This window comes from Pseudorasbora parva, chromosome 12 (assembly GCF_024679245.1).
Source record: "Pseudorasbora parva isolate DD20220531a chromosome 12, ASM2467924v1, whole genome shotgun sequence".
Taxonomy (NCBI): Eukaryota; Metazoa; Chordata; class Actinopteri; order Cypriniformes; family Gobionidae; genus Pseudorasbora; species Pseudorasbora parva.
Window position 1 is genome coordinate 14933983 of NC_090183.1, and position 22587 is coordinate 14956569.

At 40.6% G+C, this 22587-nt stretch overlaps 1 protein-coding gene across 2 annotated transcripts; it reads right to left on the minus strand.

Moving 5' to 3' along the window:
- Positions 1-18093: 18093 nt before the first annotated feature.
- On the minus strand, positions 18094-21010 carry LOC137093519 (uncharacterized). 2 transcript variants are annotated; one of them, XM_067458333.1, is made up of 4 exons: positions 19185-21010; positions 18948-19016; positions 18777-18850; positions 18094-18688 (listed from the first exon to the last, which is right to left on the minus strand). In XM_067458333.1, exon 1 carries the CDS (start codon positions 20962-20964, stop codon positions 19780-19782), a length of 1185 nt encoding a protein of 394 aa, XP_067314434.1. In that variant the 5' UTR covers positions 20965-21010; the 3' UTR covers positions 18094-18688; positions 18777-18850; positions 18948-19016; positions 19185-19779. The 2 variants fall into 2 exon arrangements, with proteins under 2 accessions (XP_067314434.1, XP_067314433.1); XM_067458332.1 differs by having other exon boundaries at positions 18948-21010.
- Positions 21011-22587: the final 1577 nt, after the last annotated feature.

Genomic DNA, 22587 nt, shown 5'->3' on the forward strand with positions numbered 1-22587 from the left:
CACAGTTCCTCTCATCAGATGCCTGTATGCTTTTAATTTGATGCAGTCTCCTTGTTTGAGTACAGAGGGAAGCAGGGATGAAAGATAGCGCTGTACCTTCCAAGTGTATCCCACTTTCGTGTTGTTGTTTGATAGCTTTTACGATCACCATTATGTAGAATTGAACAAAGCTCAATGATTGTTTGCATTACTCTTTATGTGATATGAGGTGGTCATCTGCGTTAATTACACAGATTAGCTGTGATTAGCAGGCTGTGTTTCTAGATTGGCAAAGGCATTTTGCCTTGCCTAAAACTTCTACTCCAAGAACATTCTCTGTTTTTAAGGCAGGATTATTCAGACACGCAAAGTAATAATGCATTGGAAGCCTATCAAGATTGATTCTCTTTCCTTGTTAGTAAAAATCTTTTGTCAGTATAGAGTGAGAGATTCTTAATATATGATATGGAGGATGGCAATCATTTAATGTAGCTCAGATTCTTCTTTTAACACACACACAGCTTGCAGAGCAAGTCTAGTGTCAGCTGCACACATCAAAAACAGAGCTCGAGGTGAGAACATGAGCTTGTGAATGAGATATTAGCAGTACGCCACAATGCAGTCAAGCTAAGATTTCGCACGGCAGCAAATTTCAGTGTTGTGACCATTGGCTCATCAGGTACAATAAGATGTGCATTTATCGTAGACCAGAGAGTTGTAGAATGGAAGGAGCAATACTTGCATGATGGGCTAATGGAATGTAGACCTCCATTAGAGATAATCTAAAGCAGACTGAAAGCTTTGTTGTGAAAAAAAGTGGATTGATGTTAACAATTATGTAGCTCTGGTAGTTCTTTGCTATGAAGTTATCAATATACATGCATGCAATTGGACCCGTGGCCTAGCAGTAAACAATGTATACTGCGGACCAGTGGCCTAGAAGTTTCAGCTGTGGTGCTCAAGTGTTAGACGTAAGTTCAATTCCGGTGTGCATCTTGTTTATTTCTGATATTTTTGTTTTGGCTAGTAGAAGTGTGAATGGCTGGTAACTTACACTTTTTGTAGCACACTTGGCTGGTAAATGAAAAAGTTCAACCCTAGTGTAAACTGAAATAAATATTCACAGATTAAAAAATATTAAAAAATATCACATAATTCATCATTTTCAATCTGTAATATATAATTCACCAACCAATCTTGATGTTGCACAACAAGCTCAAATTTTATTGGACAGTGTGAACTATGACAGTGGACAGTGTGAACAGTGTGAAGTGGAAATGTCCAAGTCTTATTCATAAATCAGTTAAAAACTAAATATCCACGGTCTGTTTTAATTATGTTTTAACAAAGGTGCAATAGCTAAAAGAAAAAAAGTATTGTTTTTTACAGTCCGAATGATAATTCACATTGATGACTGATTGTTGATTCACATGTATTTACTCATCTATGGTATAGTTTGGGGAACACACCTAGAAATGGTATACCTTCAGTTAAGCCATATCTTTACATTACCTTGCCAGCAGCCATATCACCCTGCAGCCCAAGACTGGTTTCCCACTGAAGCTAAGCAGGGCTGAGCCTGGTCAGTACCTGGATGGGAGACCAACTGGGAAAACCAGGAGCTGCTGGTAGAGGTGTTAGTGAGGCCAGCAGTGGGCGCTCACCCTGTGGTCTGTGTGGGTCCTAACGCCCCAGTATAGTGATGGGGACACTATACCGTCAAAGAGCACCGTCCTTTGGATGAGACGTTAAACCGAGGTCCCGACTCTCTGTGTTTGTTAAAAAACCCAGGATGTCCTTCGATAAAGAGTAGGGGTGTGACCCCGGCATCCTGGCCAAATTTGCCCATTGGCCTCTGTCCATCATGGCCTCCTAACAATCCCCATATCCTGATTGGCTTAATCACTCTGTCTCCTCTCCACCAATCAGCTGGTGTGCGGTGAGCATTCTGGCGCAAAATGGCTGCCGTCGCATCATCCAGGTGGGTGCTGCACATTGGTGGTGGTTGAGGAGATTCCCCCCTTCTATATGTAAAGCGCTTTGGGTGTCTAGAAAAGCGCTATATAAATGTAATGAATTATTATTATTATTATTAAGTTATACCTTTAGAGTCTTCATAGTGCGCTAAGAGACAACGTTATCGGGAAATGCCGCCCGGAATATAATACATTTTCAGTTTACTCCATTACAATAGTCATTTTACAGTTACTGCTCTCCTAAAAATACAATTAATTATATGATGTAAAATTTCAAACTTGCGTTTAATGTCTAACGTTATTATCTAACATCTAACGTCTAACTAATCTTTTAATATTTTTCAAATAAATAATAATGTGTATTTTTAATCAGAATTATTGAGTGATGACGTATTTTGACAGGCCAACACAGAAGTTTGCATCAGTATGCATGCTTCCTTCAACAAAACCCAATAGGATCTTTCCAATGGCTTTTGGATTGAAGAAAATCACTGTGACTTACAAAAGTTCATGATTTGTACACATTTTGTTCATCATTATGTTCATCATAATTTTGAGGCCTATATACAATTGGCAGAAGTAAGAAGCTAAATGTAGGCTATGAGCGAACTACACTGTGGATGCATAACTTCAACATCACCACTATTAAGCCTCCAATAACTTTTCCAATCTCTTTTTAAACATTTTCCTTTAAAGTTCGAGTTATAATAGTTTGCAAGAGCATTATTATAAAATTATGAGTTTACCTCTTCAGCATGATGATGTTTAATGTTCCTGACAACCTATGTAGTCCTATTTTGCTGATGTATTTCATGTTGGAGAATAAAATGTGAAATATCTTATATATAAAATATTTAAAGTCACAATTATCTAGACCATAGTTCACTCCAGAGCTCCTTCCATGAGGAAACTGAAGTGGAGAGTATTCACTTCATGTTGCTGTGGTAGTTAGTTGGAGTTGGACCCAGCTAACCACCCTTTTAGTACATCGATGGAGTTCCTGCAAGAGCAATTCGCTGCAGGGTTATCCCAGTTCACCTTAAAGGTTTATGTGGCGGCCATAGCTGCTCACCAGTGGTATGTCTTTGGGGAGATATCCATTGGTAACCCATTTCCTCCATTGTACCTTGAGGCTGAGGACTGCAGTGAGCATTAGGGTGCCTAGACTCCCTTTGAGGCTATTGAGGAGGTTCCAGTCAAGTTCCTTCTTGTTATTATGTCTCTCAAAATAGTAGGAGATTTAGCCCTGTTAGTTTCCCTGCATGCTTGGAGTTTGCACCTGGTATAGTGAAGGCATTATTTTCACCCTAGACCAGGTTACATTCCTAAGGTCCCCACTTATGCGGCTAAATCTATTGTGCTGCATGCCTTTTGTCCTCCCCCTTTGGGGGATCCAGAACAGGATAGAAACAATCTGCTTTTCCAGTTTGGGCATTAGATGCTTAGGTCCACGGAGCTGTCCTACGACATAAATCTGATTTTTTTGTTGTTGTTCTGACCTAGCAAAGGGTTCCCAGGATCTAAATAGAGGATGAGCAAGTGGATAGCTGAGGATATTTTTCATGCATATGAGTTGGCCAGACAACCTTCACCTACAGTATGTCAGTCCGGACCCAATATACTTGAATTATGGCTGCCTCTAAGGCTATTTTATCGGGTGTTTCCCTTCAAGATGTTTGTGATGCAGCAGGCTGGTCTTCTCCACACACATTTGTTAGGTTTTACAACCTAGACTTGTACTCTACACCAGGGTCCCAGGTGCTGTCATCTTAGTGCTGCTCTTTTTGATTTCACACAAGACAAGTACTTGTCATTATGGCACCATGGCTATAATTGTTCCCACAGTGTCATTCTCGATGCAGAGTGTGTTCCCTTTAAAGGGAATTTCTCGATTATGACTGTAACCATGATTTCCTGAAAAGGGAACAAGACGCTTCATTGCTCTGCCATACTTCCTGTATGTCTACCAGCAAATTACTTCATCCGATCTGAAGCTAGCGTTGATTGGTTTGGGCATGCTTTATAGTTTTTCCACCTATGACGTCCCGTTATGCCATTGTACTCAACTCTTCTTCTCCGTTTTTAGTGTATTTTTGTGGCAGAATTAAAGTGACGCATAATGGCCTGGCATGTTTATTACATCGTTTTGAGTCGTTTTTATTGCTTACGCAGATATTTCTTGAAACAAGGAGAAAAAAAGATCGGATTGGAAAAGCTCTGGCTTCGTGTGGATGGGGCCTTAGAGTGGGAGTTTCTCTCAGAATTCAAGATGGGCAGAGAATCACCTATTCCCCTAATGCTGTGGCGGAAAAAATGCAAAGAGTTTGAAGTTATCATCATCTACAGTGCATAATATCATCCAAAGGTTTAGAGAATCTGGAACAATCTCTGTGTATAAGGGTCAAAGCCAGAAAACCACACTGGATTTCCATGATCTCTGGGCCCTAAGACGGCACTGCATCACATACAGGAATGGAAATCACAACATGGGCTCAGGGATACTTCCAGAAAACTTTGTCGGTGAACGCAATCCACTGTGCCAATCACTGTTGATGGCTAAAAGGTCAAAGGTCAAAAAAGAAGCAATATCTAAACATGATCCAGAAGTGCAGCAATTTTCTCTGGGTCACGGCTCATTTAAAATGGAATGTGGCAAAGTGGAAAACTGTTCTGTGGTCAGATGAATGTAAATTTTTAGGTTCTTTTCAGAAAACTGGGACTCCATGTTCCAGATTAAAGAGGACAAGGACAACCAAAATTGTTATCACCGCTCAGTTAAGAAGCCTGCATCTTTGATGGTATGGGGTTGGAGGAATGTGTGTGGTATGGGCAGCTTACACATCTGGAAAGGCACCATCAATGCTGAAAGGTATATCCAAGTTCTAGAACAACATATGCTCCCATCCAGACGTCATCTCTTTCAGGGAAAACCTTACATTTTCCAACATGACAATCTCAGACCACATACTGCATCAATTACACCATCGTGGCTGTGTAGAAGAAGGATCCGGGTACTGAAAAGGCCAGCCTGCAGTCCAGATCTTTCACCCATTGAAAACATTTGCAGCATCATAAAGAGGAAGATGCGACAAAGACAGTTGAGCAACTAGAAGCCTGTATTAGACAAGAATTGGACAATATTCCTATTTCTATACTTGAGCAACTTGTCTCCTCAGTCCCCAGACGCAGATTGCAGATTGTTATAAAAAGAAGAGGGGATGCCACACAGTGGTAAACATGGCCTTGTCCCAACTTTTTTGAGATGTGTTGATGCCATGAAATTTAAAATCAACTTATTTTTCCTTTAAAATTATACATTTTCTCAGTTTAAACATGTGTTATGTCTTCTATGTTGTGTTGTGAATAAAATAGTGACATTTAAAATTTCCACATCATTGCATTCTGTTTTCACAATTTGTACAGTCTCCCAACTTTTTTGGAATCAGGTTTGTACAGAGCCCAGCCTAAGATAATATTAATATTGCAAGACATTAAAGGTTATTATATGTCACCTAAATTGCACGAATCAATGAGCTCGAATGTACTTTTGCTTTTAAATCGTGATCACACACACTCTGTGTATTGGGAGCAGTGCAGATTGCGCATTCTACAAGATAATACATTTATCAGACACTCTATCAAGCTCTGTTGCGCATGAATCTTCCACCATGGTTCTGTCAATCATCTCACCTTACTCTCATCACGTGACCAGTGAACTTTGATTCCTGCTGTGTCTGAGCTATTTCTACATTTAAAATATTTTAATATTGTAGCAACCCTTATCCAACTGAATTAAATGGTTAATGAAATGTTTATTTCTATTAAAAAAATAGTGGGAGATGTAATGTAAACGTAGCGGTGACATATTCTATGCTAATTTCACCATCACGCCTTATCATCCGTCATGATGATATCACGAGACAGCTTTTCACTCGACGAGAAATCTTGTCACATTTTAATCTCGTGTGATCGCGTGGCACCCCTAATATGCACTGTCGGGCATTATAAGTGGACAAATAATTAGAGTTTGTGAAAAATGTGTGTGAAGAGAGTTTTTTTTTTTTTACATCTAAAAAGTTCTCAGGCCCTTAAAGTGCCTAGATAGTTGATGAAGCACCCAAAAACCGCATGTACTATAGTATTTTTGGGGGACACTGTTACCAGTAGATTGAGATGGACTAGGTTTAGAATATAAGGTTATTCTAAGCAGTTACACGTTAACATAAATTATTCTCTATACCAATGGTGCGGTATGATGCCAACAATGAATAAACTGTAGCTGCCTAATACAATGTCAGCATCAATATGTAGTAAATATGCTATAGCAGAATCTTGATGGTAGTGGTAGTTATAACTGTATTAAAAGTTCATCAACAGTACTGTAGGCTGTGAGAGTGCCTCTGCAGGTTCTCACCCAGGTGAGAGGAACTTTGAAGAAAAACTCTGATCTTCTCTCCCAGTTCTCCTGGCGCTTTGTTCTGGTTAAGCAGGCGAAGCAAACACAAAACCCATCTCTGCACACTTTTAAAATAATCATCACAAGGAAGGCGAGAGACAAAGAGAAGAGGCGAAGATAGAGAGAGAGAGAGAGAGAGAGAGAGAGAGAGAGAGAGAGAGAGAGAGAGAGAGAGAGAGAGAGAGAGAGAGAGGGGGGGGGGGGGGGGGGGGAGGCTCAGAGAACAAGGTGAGAATGTGTAAATTTTTCATCCCGGCATCAGGATCAGGATGGCAGAGGATTGTAGTGCTGGATTAGCGGTTCTAAGCCCTAACAAGGGCTGCTGAGAACGTGGCCATGGAGCAGAGATACTGCAGGAGACACACGGATCAAAAGCAGCTGGTTTCCATGACATTCAGAGTCTTCGCAGCTAATTACGCTGGCCAGGGATCTCCCCCTTCTAAAAGTCTGTATCAAACCAAGTTCAGAACAATGCACACAGCTGCTCACTTCACATATTTAATGCATTCCTTCATGCAAAAATATAGAATAGGCTTGACAATGCAAGCCTGGCAGTATGTGAAAATTGCACATTAATAGAAATACACCTACTGTCTTTTTCAAAGTCCATGTGTTTTATTAACTGCCTTATTGAAGTAAAGTAGACATGAAATAATTTACTCTACATATTGTAATATTTCTGTAATTAATTCACATTCCTGGTTTAACAGCGAATAGTTAAGGGGGGGGGGGGTGAAACACTCAGTTTCAGTCAATCTCATGTCAATCTTGAGTACCTATAGAGTAGTATTGCATCCTTCATATCTCCGAAAAGTCTTTAGTTTTATTATATTTATAAAAGAAATATGGGCATTACCGAGTCTTTCCGGAAAAAAAACGAGCACCTGGAGGCGTATCATGTGGGCGGAGATAAAGAATGACGAATGCGATGACGTCCTCAAGCGTGGAGAAGCCCATTGCTATCAGGCTCAGCTATTACAGATAATGATCCAGAATCATTCGGAGGCTGAAATAAATTGAACAGGAGAAACAGCAACAGCAGGACATCCGTCTCTGTGGTATATACTTTATTTAGTGGCCTGTCAACATTTGTGTGTGTTTACTCACAGTTTATGAGGACATGATTCGGTTTATGGACTATTGTATGCGACTAAACCTTAGCAGTAGCAAGCAAAACGGTTTTGCACGTCAGACTAGTGGAACGTTATACATAGAACAACAATGGAGTTCGTTAGAATGACGAAGCACGCGATCGTGTCGTTTACTGATGTTTACTTACGTGACGATAGCCGACAGCATAGACATTTGAAGCAGTTTTACTCACCGGCTGCTTCCAAAGCAGGACCGAACCTTTATTGCTGGGACCACACATCAAAAACACACTTCTTTGGTATGATTTGGTGAAGTCCTGACAGCAGTGACTTGCTATGCTGAAGCGTTGAAGTCGCTTGATGTCACAGATAGGAATAAAGTGGAGCGCGGCGGGAGAAATTTCGAGAAATTAAATTTCGAGAAAAAAAGTAGAGATACAATCTTGAGAATAAACTCATTAAATATCGAGAATAAACTTGTTGTGTTTCGAGAAAAAACTTGGGCCCCAGTTTATATTAGGTGGCCTTAAGTACTATGCACTTACATCAAAAAAGGGACAGGTGTGGTGGTGTGGGTCAGTTTAAGGGCAGGGTTAGTTGTAAAGGCAAGTGATAACTGTGTAATTACAAATGTAACTACAGAAATTAATTACAGACGTAATTACATGCAGGTTTTTTTTTAAAATGTAATTACAATGCAAAACATGTATGTACACAATAAGTCCGTTGTATCAAATTATTAATTAAAATGTTAGTACATCGTACTTAAGGCCACCTGATATAAAGTGGGTCCAAAACTTGTCCAAATAAAATCTTGAGAATAAACTCATAGTCAGATTAGAGTCAACAGAATCCTGTACCGCCCCAAGTGAAGCTTTAACACTAAGACACCAGTAGCGTGTAGTACTAATTTATAGATTAGTTAGCCAAGTATTAAGACTGTTGCAATGTTTCTCTCCTGCATTTACATGCTTGTCTGGCATGCATGCAGCTGCTTGCTGTTGACGTTAATGTTCTTCAGTGGGCGGATTCGGCTTGAGTGGCAGAAACACTTGAAATGCTATTACGCCTCTAGTGGTCTCGCTTGCACTGGTGGCACGGCACGTTCCGTCAACACGGCTGCAGGATTCATATGAGGGCCCGCTCAGGAGACAGATTGCTTGTCACTACATGGCTTTGCATCTCCACTGATGATGATAATCACAGCGATTCCTCCAAGTGGCCGTAAACACGGAGAGCAAGACAGAACGAGAAAGAGAGGGAGATGGAAATCTCTTAAGAAGAGTATGTATTGTCACATTCTGCAATCAAAACAGAGATTTGGACTTGAGACAGAGTTAAAGATGAATGTTCTCCTGGGATGGGTTTTCAGCTCTGAGGTGGCTTGTTTTGGGATTGTTTTCTCAACAGACAATGGTTTTAGATTTGGGTACTGAGAGAGATGGATTTTTGTCCCCCAACAAGGTGAAATTAGAGGTCTTTGTGATTGGTTTGTGATCAGAAATAAGGGGGTCTGAGTTGTCATATTGGAAAAAAGTATTGAGTGGACATGTTGGAAAAAGTATTGTTTTTTGGATTTTGTGATCAGTTTCATCTATCTTTGATGACATCAGTCACTTATGACAAGGCTGCTGTGCTTCTATAGCCCATTTATGCCAAGAAAGATAACTATGATAAGCACTGTATTAGTCTCCACGCCAACACTTGATGACATCTGTTTTTTTATAAGGGCAGACTGCAGTTTTTCATCTGCTGCTTTAAAGAAACACTCCACTTTTTTGAAAATAGGCTCCTTTTTCAAGTCCCTTAGAGTTAAACAGATGAGTTTCACCATTTTTGAATCCATTCAGCCGATCTCTGGTGTCTGGCGGTAGCACTTTTAGCATAGCTTAGCATACATCATTGAATCATATTAGACCATCAGCATCAAGGCTCAAAAAAATAACCAAAGGTATTTAAACATATAAAAAAATAAAAATGTTTTTCCTATTTAAAACTTCAATCTTCTAAGACCAACGAAAAATGAGAAGTTGCAATTTTTTTAGACCATTATAGCTAGAAACTATTTTCTGATTCCTGCGTAGGAACTTTGTGGCCGTCATGGGTGCAGCGGCGCAATGATATTACACATCGCCTGAAAATACGTAAACTTCCCTCAACATAACCAGCGTGACAATCTTCTTGCACATGGAGTGTGCCTTGTAAACATGGAGACGTTTGAGAGAGACGATTTAGAATATATTTACTTTGGTGCAGATCCTGAACCCTATCTATTTGAACCGGAATAACAGTTACACTGAAGATGAGCTTTTGAAATTTATGGTTACAGTTCGGTGCGCACACACACAAAAAACCAGCAGTTCAATAGGTAACGCGCAGCTCTTAAAGGGGCCGCACTATATTCCTACTCGTTGAATATGGACCTCCTCCAGGTATGGTGTGGTAGCCAGTGATGGGAGTAACGGCGTTATAGATAAACAGCGTACTACAGTGTTAATTTTTTTCAGTAATGAGTAATCAAACAAATTACTGTTTCCCCCGTTACAACGCCGTTACCATTACTGAGAATAAAATGTGGCGTTACTATAATTGAGCTCACTGAAGCGGTTTTCATCTGAACAGGCGCGCTCTCTGTCAGCAGACCTGCAGCTGTGTGTGTGTGTGTTTCCTGCTCATGCGACCAGGAGTCAGAGTGATGGCATGTCATGTCCAATGACTTCAAAGGTTTCTTTCGCAAACTGGTAGTATGCACTACTTTTCCTTCGTTGAGGTGAAAGGTAAGAATGTTTATTTAATGTGCAACTTATGCCCAGAAAGAAAGTCTCTCCACTTCGGTGAACGCAAAACGATCTCCACTGTTACTCAGGATGAACATAAAACTACACTGTAAAAAAAAAAAAAAAAAAAAAATGTTTTTTTTTTGTCATGGTTGCCTTTATATTTTTAGTTTATTGAAATCAAAATTTAAGTTGATACAATGAAGGAAATTGGTTTAATAAATAGAAACTCAAAATATTATTGTATCTGAACCAAATAAAAAATGTGATAAATCATGAAAATGGCACAATATGGCATGTTTCACTGTCTTCACAAATAAAACACACACACAATTACCCAATATGCTTACAAAATATTTGAATAATATTTGAATAGTTTGAGGATTCTCAAAAATGGTAATTGTATTAACTCAAATTTTTAATTTCAATGAACTCAAACTGTTAAGGCAACCAGTTAACTTATTTTTTGACCAATAATGCAATGCAAAATCGTAATGTTTGAATCCCAAGGGTATGTACAGACAGATGTATAGCTTGCATGCATTTTAAGTCACTTTGGCTTTAAAAAAAAAAAAAAACATCTCCGAAAGGCAGATACCCTGTAAAGTATGGTTTTGGGAGTCCTTACAAACTCTGTTGTGAGGTTGTAATAGTTGGTTGCATATATAGGCATGAGTTTGTGTGTGTACATGTTTTTCTATCCCCATAGGGACTTCAATCTGAATGCACACAGACTCATGGGGAAGCTTATATAAATCATACAGAATTATTATTATTATTATTTTTTTTTTTTTGCAGAAAGTGTTGTGTGATGTGTCGGTTTAGAGGTAGACCATTATGTCTATGGAGATTATGATTAAGATATGGTTATTATATATATCAATTATTATTATTATAATAACACAACAAAATATATTAATTTAACCAAATTTTCCTTTTTTTTTGTACAGGTGTTTTAACTGTATTTAGAATTTTGAATTCTTCATTGAATTCTATGTTAGGGTTAATGCAAATGTCGTACAATTACTGGACAATGTCCAGGTAATGAGCTGCCAGTACTTTCTCGATATTTTACGGATTTATTTTTTACTGTATGTGTGCGTGCGTGTGTTTTATCTCCTCCTTAGATTGTCATATTTAATTAATAATGCTCACTTCTAAATTCAACGGCAACAGATTCACACCAAATCAGGTGTGTGAAGCCTTCTGTGAGTGTTTCATGCATGAAGTGCATTGTGCTTTCTTTACTCAAGCACATCAATTATTTTTAGGCAAAATGTGCTGATGTATTATTTTTAAACTTAGTATAACTGAAATCCGGTCTTGTGATCTCATAATGTATTGTGCCAGGTACATTAAAACTATTAAAAACATTTGTATTAATTGAATTAATTTAACTTGAGCTGAAATAAAATAATATGGAAAATATACTTATATATATATATATATATATATATATATATATATATATATATTTTTTTTTTTTTTTTTTTTTTTTTTTTTTTAGATATTGCATTGGCAAATAACTCAATTAAGATTAAGACCATGCATTAAAATGGAAACTGCTAAACTAAAACTTAAACTGAAAATAATATAATTAAAACCTAAATAGTTATATTAAATTGCTACTACTAATACTAATAATAACTAGACAAAAAAGTTTGATGACAAACTTTAAGTTGGCTTGGAAGAGAGTTGATCAGAAAGTTTGAAAAGGTTTGAAATAGTTTAATGAGTTTAAAGTTTAAAATAGTTTAATAAGTTTAAAGTTTAAAATAGTTTGATAAGTTTAAAGTTTAAAATAGTTTAATAAGTTTAAAGTTTAAAATAGTTTAATAAGTTTAAAGTTAGATAGATAGATAGATAGATAGATAGATAGATAGATAGATAGATAGATAGATAGATAGATCTGTATCACACACACACACACACACACACACACACACACACACACACACACACACACACTTACTCACAATTGGTTGCTAGGGTGTTGCTAGGCGGTTGCTAAGGTGTTCTGGGTGGTTGCTAGGGTGTTCTGGGTGGTTGCTAGGGCGTTGCTAGGTGGTTGCTAGGCGGTTGCTAGGGTGTTCTGGGTGGTTGCTAGGGCGTTGCTAGGTGGTTGCTAGGGTGTTCTGGGTGGTTGCTAGGCGGTTGCTAAGGTGTTCTGGGTGGTTGCTAGGGCGTTGCTAGGTGGTTGCTAGGGTGTTCTGGGTGGTTGCTAGGCGGTTGCTATGGTGTTGTGGGTGGTTGCTATGACGTTGCTATGTGGTTGCTAGGGTATTCTGGGTGGTTGCTATGGAGTGGCAGCATCCAATAATGATACCCCAAAATCACCTTGCCAGTACGCATTATATAAACCAACCCCCATGTCTCTACGATTTTCTGATGCAGAGTTCTGAACGGTTGCTATGGTACTCTGTTTGGTTGCTATGGAGTGGCTTGGCAGCATCCCATAATGCTACCCCAAAATCACCTTGCCAGTATGAATGATATAAACCAACCCCCATGTCTCTACGATTTTCTGATGCAGAGTTCTGAACAGTTGCTAGGGTACTCTGTTTGGTTGCTATGGAGTGGCTTGGCAGCATCCCATAATGATTCCCCAAAATCCCCTTGCCTGTATGAATGATATAAACCAACCCCGTGTCTCTATGATGTTCAGATGTGAAGATATACACTGTGGATTTGGGTTGTTAGGGTGCTCGATAATGGTTGCTAGGGCGTGGCTAGGAAGTGTTGAAGTTGATTTGTGATTGGCTGTTGATGCCCTGAGTCAATCAAACCCACCCTCATGTTTCTATGACACTCCTAACCAGAGATATAACTTTGATCTATTTCAATGGAAGTCTATGGGATTGGTTGCTAGGGAGCTCTAAACGGTTGCTAGGGCGGGGCTTAATAGCATCATCATGATCCCGAGATAGTGATTGGTTGTCTGAGTAGATTGGGCCCACCCCCTTGTCTCTGTGAGTCTGTGAGTCTGAGCTATGCTCAATACAAAATCCCTATGGGATTTACCATTGAATGAGAATGGATAGATGAGTTTAAATGAGAGATAGATGAGTTTAAATGATAGATAGATGAGTTTAAATGATAGATAGATGAGTTTAAATGATAGATAGATGAGTTTAAATGAGAGATAGATGAGTTTAAATGAGAGAGAGATGGTTTTAAATGAGAGAGAGATGAGTTTAAATGATAGATAGATAGATAGATAGATAGATAGATAGATAGATAGATAGATAGATAGATAGATAGATAGATAGATAGATAGATAGATAGATAGATAGATAGATAGATAGATAGATAGATGAGTTAAATGAGTGTATAGTTTCTAGAATGTCAGTTTGAGTGAGTCTGAGCTTCAGTGTTTAGATGTGAAGTTTTGTCAGTTGGTCAGTTTGAAAATCTGAACATTCCGTCAATGAAAGTCAATGGGATTTTTCCGAGTTTTGGGAGTCATTTTTAGGAAAACCGTGAGTCGGATCAGTTAGAAAAGATATAGCATACCGAGTCAGAACAGTCTGAGAGTCTGAGCCGAGTTTGGAGTTTGAGGAGTTAAAGCTCTAGGAGGAGTTAGAGTCAGAAATTTTGAGTAAGAAAAAGAATAATAATAATAATAACTAGACAAAAAAGTTTGATGACAAACTTTAAGTTGGCTTGGAAGAGAGTTGATCAGAAAGTTTGAAAAGGTTTGAAATAGTTTAATGAGTTTAAAGTTTAAAATAGTTTAATAAGTTTAAAGTTTAAAATAGTTTGATAAGTTTAAAGTTTAAAATAGTTTAATAAGTTTAAAGTTTAAAATAGTTTAATAAGTTTAAAGTTAGATAGATAGATAGATAGATAGATAGATAGATAGATAGATCTGTATCACACACACACACACACACACACACACACACACACACACACACACTTACTCACAATTGGTTGCTAGGGTGTTGCTAGGCGGTTGCTAAGGTGTTCTGGGTGGTTGCTAGGGTGTTCTGGGTGGTTGCTAGGGCGTTGCTAGGTGGTTGCTAGGCGGTTGCTAGGGTGTTCTGGGTGGTTGCTAGGGCGTTGCTAGGTGGTTGCTAGGGTGTTCTGGGTGGTTGCTAGGCGGTTGCTAAGGTGTTCTGGGTGGTTGCTAGGGCGTTGCTAGGTGGTTGCTAGGGTGTTCTGGGTGGTTGCTAGGCGGTTGCTATGGTGTTGTGGGTGGTTGCTATGACGTTGCTATGTGGTTGCTAGGGTATTCTGGGTGGTTGCTATGGAGTGGCAGCATCCAATAATGATACCCCAAAATCACCTTGCCAGTACGCATTATATAAACCAACCCCCATGTCTCTACGATTTTCTGATGCAGAGTTCTGAACGGTTGCTATGGTACTCTGTTTGGTTGCTATGGAGTGGCTTGGCAGCATCCCATAATGCTACCCCAAAATCACCTTGCCAGTATGAATGATATAAACCAACCCCCATGTCTCTACGATTTTCTGATGCAGAGTTCTGAACAGTTGCTAGGGTACTCTGTTTGGTTGCTATGGAGTGGCTTGGCAGCATCCCATAATGATTCCCCAAAATCCCCTTGCCTGTATGAATGATATAAACCAACCCCGTGTCTCTATGATGTTCAGATGTGAAGATATACACTGTGGATTTGGGTTGTTAGGGTGCTCGATAATGGTTGCTAGGGCGTGGCTAGGAAGTGTTGAAGTTGATTTGTGATTGGCTGTTGATGCCCTGAGTCAATCAAACCCACCCTCATGTTTCTATGACACTCCTAACCAGAGATATAACTTTGATCTATTTCAATGGAAGTCTATGGGATTGGTTGCTAGGGAGCTTTAAACGGTTGCTAGGGCGGGGCTTAATAGCATCATCATGATCCCGAGATAGTGATTGGTTGTCTGAGTAGATTGGGCCCACCCCCTTGTCTCTGTGAGTCTGTGAGTCTGAGCTATGCTCAATACAAAATCCCTATGGGATTTACCATTGAATGAGAATGGATAGATGAGTTTAAATGAGAGATAGATGAGTTTAAATGATAGATAGATGAGTTTAAATGATAGATAGATGAGTTTAAATGATAGATAGATGAGTTTAAATGAGAGATAGATGAGTTTAAATGAGAGAGAGATGGTTTTAAATGAGAGAGAGATGAGTTTAAATGATAGATAGATAGATAGATAGATAGATAGATAGATAGATAGATAGATAGATAGATAGATAGATAGATAGATAGATAGATAGATAGATAGATAGATAGATGAGTTAAATGAGTGTATAGTTTCTAGAATGTCAGTTTGAGTGAGTCTGAGCTTCAGTGTTTAGATGTGAAGTTTTGTCAGTTGGTCAGTTTGAAAATCTGAACATTCCGTCAATGAAAGTCAATGGGATTTTTCCGAGTTTTGGGAGTCATTTTTAGGAAAACCGTGAGTCGGATCAGTTAGAAAAGATATAGCATACCGAGTCAGAACAGTCTGAGAGTCTGAGCCGAGTTTGGAGTTTGAGGAGTTAAAGCTCTAGGAGGAGTTAGAGTCAGAAATTTTGAGTAAGAAAAAGAATAATAATAATAATAACTAGAAAGTACAATTCCTGAAGAAATTGTGAGTGGTGCTTGCCGTGGCAAAACTCGGGGCCCTGTTATGCAAGAGACTGCAAAATAAGTCAGCCCCATGTCTGTAGGATGTTGTGGAGTTGAGATATGGCTTATTAATGTGTCTGTATGGTTGCTAGGGTGGTCTAATTGGTTGCTATGGTGTGGCCATACAGTTTAAGAGGTGATATTTATAGAGTAGTTGTCAGTCTGAGTCAAAAGAGCCCAACTCTGTATGTGTACAATGGTCTGGTACTGAGATATGGCTTATTAATGTTGAAATACGGTTGCTAGGGTGGTTTAAATAGTTGCTAGGGAGTGGCTATGAAGTTGTGATGTCACTACGGATTGTCAACTTGATAGGACGAGTCAAAAGAGCCCACCCTGAAGTCTCTACGACCTTCTGATCCGAATATATGATCTCACACAGTACTGCCAATGTTAAGTCTATGGGACTTTTCCGGGACGATTTTTTTCCCGCCAAAACGGAGATCGTTCATCCGATCGCTTAGAAAAGACATAGCACACCTCTCCTCAATAAGTCGGTCGATTTGACACCTCATCCGTGGGTCTGTGACAAACGGTGCCGGAGGAGTAGCGTGCCAAAGTTTTGAAAAAGTGAATAGTATTGACAATACTAGAAAGTACAATTCCTGAAGAAATTGTGAGTGGTGCTTGCCGTGGCAAAACTCGGGGCCCTGTTATTGCAAGTGACTGCAACATGTATGTCAAGCACACCCTATATGATATTGTGTGTGATTTTTAAAGGCTATTTACCAGTCTGAGTCAAAAGAGCCCAACAATGATTGTGTGTGTTAATTGCCATCATTTTTTATTGAAAGCAAATACCTTTCCAGTGTGATATTTGATGACAAAAGGGAAAGGAGCAAACTCTGTCGAACGCGGATTCGAAGCCGTGTCAATCACGTCAAAACGATGCACCGTAAACCACCCGCTTAACTGACTGCGCCACTAGATTGTACGTAAAGATCAGGCGATAATAGGTATTAAAAGAAAACAACCGTTGCCCTAGGCAGACAGCATGATCACACTTATGTTAAAGGATTATAGATACAAACACATTATGTTTTACTTTTATGAGTAGAATAATTGTAACAAAAGAAAGAAAATAGAGGCAGTGTCAGAATGAGCAGTTAAGCTCAACTTGGGAGTGTTTGTGTGTTATGTTGGGCCATAGCAACGCGTCATGGTAACGACATCTCAGACGGACAGAATATGGAAAAAAAGAGAGGAATTTTTTCACATGGGGCAGTTTGCAACACTTTACTGACAACTGCGTTACTGAAAAGAGAAATAAACAGCAAAGAGAAATACATATCAGAGACACGCGATGCTCACAGCTCGCGCTCCATCTACGGAGTGAACGCACGGTCCGCCTTAAAGGGACAGTACCTAATTCTACTTGTTACAGTATTACATGCCTGTACATACCTGGTTGGTCTGTAAACATCCTTTATTGCAGTAAAATGACCCAAAAATGCATGGAAATCATATTATATTGTAATTGTATATTTATTAGCTTCATGTTTGTTTGGGTTTATGCCTAAATCTATCAATATGTCTCCATTTATGCACACTTCAGGATTAAAACACCATTTAGAATGGGCATGCTCATTACTGCCATAGCAATATCAAACGTGTAGTGTCTTACATTTGCCAAATGATAGTTTGTTAGCATGAAGTAAGACTGATGAATGTTTTATTGTGCAGTGAACACTGAACAAATACTCATTGGATATGTGATTTTAAATTAGTTTGAAGCACAGACATGTATATAACGAGTATATAAAAAGCCATTTTAAAGGACCATCTGTCACTATACCTGGATCTCTGTAGTTCAAAATGTATTGTTAATTGAGGCTGGTAAATTAGTTTTACTGAGGAAATACTATACAGCATCAGATTTAAACCCAGAACATTTTTTTTCTCACCATCACATTCAGGAGCATACATTTACAAAATGGACATATGTACCGTTTCACTTACATGAGGAATCCCAGGAATGTATTATAGTTGATCTAAGGATGATAAGCATTAAACATGACTCTCAATTTCATTACTATGGCTGGTCATTTACCAAATTATCACAAACGTCAGATGTTGATGTAATGCACAAGTATGCCTGTTGGAAACTGAGAATTGAATGGATAATTTTGCATGTAACAGTCACACAATATTTGATTATAAAATGATGAAGAAAGACAAAACCATGAAATTATGTTCAAAATGTACTTTTATTTAATTAATGGCAATTTGGATCGCACTTAGTCTGGAACCTCACCCTTAAGCAAGCCGCTTACTCTTACAGCCGTTTCACACTGCAAGCTTGAGCAGCGCATGAGCAGTGTATATGTTTTCCAGTGTGCATGACAAGCAAAGAGTGCATTCACACAGAGTGTGTGTGTAGTTTTGCTGACGTGAAGCTCATGCTTGCAGTGTGAAACGGCCGTTAGGGATCACTGGAACACACAAGCCTTTCCACCAACGACAAGGTGGCGATCCTTGGAAAGGAACATTCACTCTCCATTCATTCTTTATCTAACACTCACTCTCTCACTCACTCACACACACACACACACAAACGTGCAGTCTATAACAAACGCATACACACTCACATGCACACAAGGAGACAAAAAAAAACAGTTTAGTATTACACATTATTTGTTTGCATTTGTATTACCTTAAAACTAAATGAACCAAACCTGATTATGAACATCCGCAGTGCTGACATACTTTACCCCTGTGCTTCTAGCTGTGCTTGTTCAGTCTTTAGCGTTGTCCTCAACGCCATACACATGTGGTCCCGTCCCCTGGGCATGAAATTGAGAAATGAATATTGGGATCACTAAAAACACAAGTACTAAAAAAAATGTAAGAGATAAATAAAAGTAAACTCACCAGAAAACCTTGCAGAAAGAAATGAGTCCATATATTGGTGTCCAGCTTCTTCTCAGACTTCAAATGGCCGGTTTCTGAAAAACATCAAAACCAATATTAGATTTAACAGTTTCCTCCAAATGTGGTTATGATGTGCAGTGGTACAGTGACTTAAGCGAGATGTTTAAACACCTAGCTTCATATGGTATTGCGCACTGATGTCCGGTCACAGACAGCACTGCTGTCGTCTCCAAATTCTTCCTGCACACATCGACAACAGGATAAAAGGGGACTTTATAAAATGCATCAAATACAAATTGTCACAAATCGTACAGACTGAACACAAATTCAACTTAAAACTTGTATTATAAGGTCAAAAATCACAACAAACATTAAATTACAACAGTTTATTACCATGTATTGCTTTACCTTGCTGTCCTCGTGTCTCACTGCCACTGTCTGTGTCGTCCCTGGAGCTGGCACATGACTCCTCACTGGATCCGCCGCTGCCGCCGTGTCCTCCCTGGAGCTGCTGCACTACTAATATGTCGCTAATACGAGCCGAACTTTGCATTATACGCTTTTTTTGGTTACGAACGTCACAAAATCTCGAGCCGACCGTACAACGCACAATCAAACTGCAACCCAGCCATACGCGCCAACCCATAGCATTGGCTGTCCTAGCCCCATGTTATGGTTCCGTATGACTCATCTCAACACAACCATACGCGCCGCCAAACCCATTAGGACTAAGGCTGTTGCCCCAGCTGTTGTCGTTAATGCAGATTCAGTGGCCCAATGGGTTGGTTCCGTATGGCATACTAGCTAAACGCACAACAATAGCCATCTACAACACAAAGTCACGTACGCAAAATACAGTACACCGCATTTTGATAGCTATGATAACAACCCATTAGGACTAAGGCTGTTGCCCCATCTGTTGTCGTTAATGCGGATTCAGTGGCCCAATGGGTTGATTTTGATTCTAGCTAAGCGCGCCGCAATAGCCATGTACGACAAAAACTCACGTACGCAAAATACAGTACACCGGGTTATGATAGCTATGATAACTATGTAACACACCAGCCTGAAGGCACAAATCCGGATGAGAGATGTAGATGTGATCCAGGAGTGTGCGTTTTTTGGTCGTTGCTGTGGTGATCAGTTGCGCGTATCCCTTTGACTGGAACAATTCCAAAACCGCTTTTTTCCCTGTACCCAAGAGGTCCTCGTTGAAGTCGCCACAGACAATGACGGGATGTTTTTCCGCTATCTCCAAATAATCTAAAAGGCTCTTCACATTGTCCAAAAAGTCTTTGAGACTATAGCTCGGTGGCCGGTAGACGGCGGCGATCGTCAATTGGACGGGACTATCCACTTTGATGACGACAAACTCCAGATCGGTCACATTTTGTATAAATTGCCGAGGCTGAGCTGAAATATGCTCTTTACAAAATATGACAACGCCACCTCCATCTTTCTTTGCAATTTCTTGGTGCGTCGAGTAGGAGACTTGCCTATTTCGCATAAATGCGTTGTATCCTTGCAGTTGCAGATGGGGTGAAATGAACGATCCGGTCAGGTGAGTTTCCGTCATGCAAAGAATATCTGCCAAAAGCAGTTCGTGGTGTCTTCGGATATCCTCGATGTGGGATGACAGTCCCTCCGTGTTGTGATGGACGATTTTGAAGTGTTGATCCACTTCAGTCTCCCTCGTCTTCTGTAAAAGCGGCATGATTCCGCCAAACGACGCTCGTGTCATATTCCGTAACGAGGCCGTGACCGCAGAATCAGCATAAATCTTTTTCTCGTTGAAGTCCGTGATGTGCAGTCCACGGAGCGAGGTCGTCCTGCTGAGCGCGACGTAGGCCATTCCCGGCTCGAAAATCTTCTTAAGCGACACTACGGCACTCTGCATGGTCATCCCTTGAACTTTGTGAGCCGTGCAGGCGTAGGCCAACTTGATGGGGAACTGGCGACGAACCACTCCTTTCCTCAGGCTTTCCTCGGACCTCTCGATGTACACCAGGTCGTCGTCTTCACCTTGCACCTTTCTGCGGTGATTCTTGCCGGCGTTGGGGTTGTCCAGCGTCAGTCCAAGCATCTGAACGGTCTCGGTTCCATCTTTTGTCTTACGGACAATATTTGAAACCTTCCCGAATGATCCGTTCACGAGTCCCTCCTCAACGTCCAGGTTCCTGGTCACCATTATGCGCGCTCCCAGCGCAATTTTAACGGTGTCGAGCAGGTCGGTTTTTTTCCCAACGACGGGCTTCATTTGCCTCTTCATCCCTCCCGTCCTCGGGTCCTTCCTGTAGTCTTCGGCGTTTACGATGACAATGTCAGTGTGAAGAGCGTCGATTGTTTCGGAGTTGTGTCTGTGGACTTCCTTGTTTGTGGCAAATATGTGCAGTGCATCACACGGGCAGTCTTCGGGGTTCTTCACGGCCTGAAGTAGCAACGCTCTATCGGCTTCTTGGAGGTCGCCGGACTTGGGCTTAACACGCAGCCGGTTCAAAAGCTGGGCAAAAGCAAGGTCCTCTTTCTGACGCATGATCTCTGTGAGGGTAATCATCTGGAAATGGTCTTTCCAGAAGTCCAAAACATCCTCTTCGAAGACGCACAGTGGTTTGGCTTTACCCAGAGGTGGCAGTTGGTAAAAGTCACCCACCGCGAGAACAGAGACCCCACCGAAAGGTTTCTTGCTGCCTTTGATTTGCTGAAATCTCCAGTTTACGTAGGCAAAAAGATCCTTTGAAATCATGGAGATTTCATCAATGATTAGAATTTGGACGTCGCGCAATACAGCTCGCAGCTCATCTAGAGCATTCCCGAGTCCCTGATACGGCGGTTTCAGGTTCCGCGGGAGTTTTAGAAAGGAATGCAGCGTTTTGCCCGAAATATTGTACGCTGCCGTTCCAGTAAACGCGCTCAAGATTACCGTGGGCACGGAGAGATCCCCTTCCTCTCGGATTTGAGGCAGTTGTCTCAAAATTTTCGACGCTTCCGTGTAGATGCACTTGATGACGTGCGATTTGCCACAACCCGCACCACCCGATACGAAGTAGTAAAACGGTTCTGGATTTTGACCCCACACGCGCTGCTGACACCACTGGCAGACAGTGTAAAATATGGCTGCCTGCGTCTCGTTGAGACTTCGAAACAACGCCCTAACGAATTCGGCACTCATCTGGGGTTCCTCTACTTGCGGTACAACTCCGTCTCCGTGTTCCAGAATGCGGTATTCTGGAACATCGTCTTGTACAGCACTCTCCCCCTCCGGATTGACGTCTTCTCGTTCCGCAACGCACTCCAAGCGGTCGACTTCGACTTCAGGTGCAAAAGCAGTCCACGCGTTCTCGGACGGTCCCTGCTGTTGCAGCTGATCGAACGCCTTGTCGACTTCTTCGCTGTTTTTCTCGAATTTCTCTTGGCGTGCTTGCACGATTGCACGAACAGGCATCAGGAGACCCGGGTGTGTGGGTAGCTCCACGGATGCGCTAGTGTAAAACTGCTCATACGTTGGAAATCGATGAGGTTTTAACTGTTCGTTGGAACGATGGGGCATGTAAAGTTTGACTAATCTACCGTAGAATTTTTCGGGTTGTTTTTCTTTTGAGAATCGCGCGTACCTAATAACCGCAGGCTTACCGACGCTTCTTTTTTGGAAATAGCCCATACCGTTTAGCAGCCGGTGAACATTTTTCCCTTTCGTTTGTTGACCGTAAACGATGCGGCATTCGGAAACGAAATCGGCCAGACACATGATCTCGAACTCTCGGGTTCGAGGCCTTGCTCTGTATTTATCGATGATCCCCGACATCCAGACGTC

What these genes read in the sequence shown, in the direction of transcription:
- LOC137093519 (XM_067458333.1), bottom strand. Translation starts at nt 20,964, where the DNA reads ATGGTGACCAGGAACCTGGACGTTGAGGAGGGACTCGTGAACGGATCA.